Genomic DNA, 3,093 nt, shown 5'->3' on the forward strand with positions numbered 1-3,093 from the left:
TTGAGAAGCGAGCTCTTACATGGTGGAACGGAGTGATGCGTGATAGGGGTGCCGAAGTGGCACTAGCACAGACTTGGGATGAGCTCCGAGCTCTCATGATGAGAGAGTTCTGTCCCCGACACGAGATTCGAGTGTTGGAACGAGAATTTGACGATTTGAAACAAGTCGGGGGAGAACACCGTGCTTATACGGATCGATTTGAGGAGCTTAGTTTGTTGTGTCCCACGATGGTTACCCCGTTGGATAAGGCAATTGAGAGGTATATCGATGGTTTACCCGACTCCATTCAGGACATCCTGACTGGCGTTAATCCTACTACCGTTCGTCAAGCGATCGAGTTGTCTGCTACCCTGACTGAATCTCAAGTCAGGAAGGGTAAACTCACCCGCAAGGGTGATAAAAAGAAGTCAACCGATTCTGAAAAGGGTAAGGGTGAGAAGCAGGATGAGGCATCGAAGAAGTCAAGGAAGCGCAAGGCTTCCCAAAACTTCGCTGTCACCAATCAGACTGCACAGAACCCTCAGAACCCACCGACTCAACCTCCTGCAAAGAAAGCATATGCTGGTACCGCACCTCACTGCACTCGATGTAATGGTCACCATGTTGCCCAACAGGCCTGTAAACAGTGTGCTACATGTGGTAGGCTTGGGCATTTGGCCAATACTTGTCGTTTTGATCAAAATCAGGCTGCCCAGGTTCCAGCACAAGCTCAAGGGAATGCTGTGAGATTCCCACCTGGTTCATGTTTCAATTGCGGAGAAATGGGTCATTTTCGCAACAATTGCCCGAGATTGGTAAACGCGAATGCGAATGTTAACCCAAATCCGAACGCGAACGTGAATGTGAATCCCGCTCGTGGACGAGTGTTTAACATCAACGAGGCGATCGATGATTTTTTTTTTTTTTTTTTTTTTGGGTAAAGGGTTACCCCGGTGATTCTATTAAAATGCAACCGCAATTAAGTACAAGTAGTGAGGATAGGTTCCACACTAGTTCATATACAGGACATGCCCCATATATGTAAAACAAAACAAACCAAAGACCAATAACACCCCATATCCTCGTCTACTATACATCATGACACGACATCTAGTAGACAGACAATACAAAAACACAAGACAAAATCCTCAACCACCATCATCAAATATAAAGTAGCCACAAAACAGCAGCCCCTTCAGACGAAAAACAGCTAGCCTATCCATTCGAGGACCTGGTAGAAGAGGTGCTTGCCCCTGCTTTCGAGGAGAAAGGATGAGTGCCCGATGTCATAAATGCACTAGTTTCATTGTAGACTTCTTCAACCTCCTCCTCATCCGATTCCTGCTGGTCATGCTGAGCTTCACCATTTTTACAACCCCGAACCGGATCGTCATCCTGTAACACACCGAACCTATTTTGAATTTTAACCTTTGATGGAGGGACCGAAGATGACGCTCCCCCACTCGGTTTCGGACCAACCGGTCTGTATTCAAACTGCTTCTTCTGCTTATTAACAGGAAATCCCGTTTTTCTCGCCACTTTCTTGCGATCCACATCCATGAAACCATCCTTGTCTACAACAGGCGATTTCTCTTGCTTACGATTATTGTTCACAACCTGCTGTTTCTGGCTCTTCATAGGCTCTTTAGGAGCCCTCCTAATCTGCCTCGGACAAGTATCATCAGAATGGCCAAAGACTTTACAGTGAGCGCATCTATGAGGACTCCATTCATACTCCACATAAAGTTTCTGTTTACAAAAACCTTCACCCTCCAGATTTGGAATCGCTACAACTATCTCATCCTTAAAATCATTATCAGCTGAGATTTCTAACAGAGCTCGAGCATAACTACTCCTTCCCCACGAATCCATACACATTGATGAAGTGTAAGTATCCAACAATTTCGGCTCGCCAATAGCTGTAGCAATCATACTCAATCCATCCTCCGTGTAAGCAACAATTGGAACATCATGTATTTTGACCCACACTTGCACTTTCTTTACCTCCTTCTTTTCAAGCTTTGAAGTTGGCGACCAGATATTTAGAAAAATAGGCTGAGCTCGGATAATCCAAGGACCCTCCTTAAGCACATTCATCATCCCAGCTTCATCAGCAAACTTGAAAAAGAAAAACCCCTTTGCATTCATCATGGATTTTTGCAATCCAAACTTTTTCCAGTTATTCCGTACATAATAATCTACTACTGGGTAGGCAACTCGATCCCCCAAGAAATATCCGTAAAGAGTATATGCTAACTTGTCCTGAACAGCCCGAATAGAGTCTCGAGGAAGCACCACATCACAGCCTTCATGCACATCAGAACTAGCAAGAGTTCTGAAATTTACCTTGACAGGGTTGGCTGCCACAACCGAATTTGAGCTTTCTTCAACACTTCGGTTAACCTGAACCTCCTGACCAAAATTCACATTATCCGAAAACCTAGTTGCCTTCTGCAACTTCTCCCCCTGATCCGAAACATAGCTGTTTGAGAAGGACATAGGAGCCTATCCGAAAACTTCAGGGCTATGGAGTCAAATGAAACCGTTGAGGGGGCGGATGTTGTGATTCCTATCTCGTCAGTGAAACAGGTGAATGATAGATATGAAAATACGTTGTATGGCTATTTTTTGGGAAAAAGACTAGCCTATCCGGTTGTGGACTACTTTGCTAAAAATAACTGGGTAAAATATGGCCTTTCAAGGTTAATGATGAACGCGAAGGGTTTCTTTTTCTTTAAATTTAAAACGAAAGAGGGGATGGATAAGCTTTTGGAAGATGGTCCGTGGACAATCAGGAATGTGCCAATTATTTTGAATGAATGGTCGTCGAATGTCATAGTTGAGAAGCAGGATATTAAAACTGTTCCAGTTTGGATTAAAATGCACGATGTTCCCTTGACGGCATTTACAGAGGATGGATTGAGCTTGTTGGCTTCAAAGGTTGGAACACCAAAAATGTTAGATTCCTACACCGCGACAATGTGTACGGAATCATGGGGGAGGAGCAGTTTTGCAAGGGCTATGGTTGAGATACATGCGGAGAAGGACCTAAAGAAAAGTATCACGGTAGCTATTCCTAGTTTGGAGGGAACTGGTCATGTGAAAGTGGAAGTT

General features: G+C 44.4%; 1 protein-coding gene across 1 annotated transcript; it reads right to left on the minus strand.

Annotated features, from left to right (window-relative positions):
• Positions 1–1,068: 1,068 nt before the first annotated feature.
• On the minus strand, positions 1,069–2,478 carry LOC118485117. Its single transcript, XM_035981369.1, has 2 exons — positions 1,303–2,478; positions 1,069–1,089 (listed from the first exon to the last, which is right to left on the minus strand). Exons 1-2 carry the CDS (start codon positions 2,476–2,478, stop codon positions 1,069–1,071), a joined length of 1,197 nt encoding a protein of 398 aa, XP_035837262.1.
• Between the last annotated feature and the right edge of the window lie 615 nt (positions 2,479–3,093).

The sequence above is a fragment of the Helianthus annuus genome, chromosome 2 (assembly GCF_002127325.2).
Source record: "Helianthus annuus cultivar XRQ/B chromosome 2, HanXRQr2.0-SUNRISE, whole genome shotgun sequence".
Classification (NCBI taxonomy): Eukaryota; Viridiplantae; Streptophyta; class Magnoliopsida; order Asterales; family Asteraceae; genus Helianthus; species Helianthus annuus.

Excerpts from the sequence above, each read along its gene's own strand:
- LOC118485117 (XM_035981369.1), bottom strand. The coding sequence starts at position 2,478 with ATGTCCTTCTCAAACAGCTATGTTTCGGATCAGGGGGAGAAGTTGCAG. Across the intron at positions 1,090-1,302 it reads AGGAATCGGATGAGGAGGAG|ATGTCGTGTCATGATGTATA; the intron begins GTTGAAGAAGTC and ends TCTGTCTACTAG.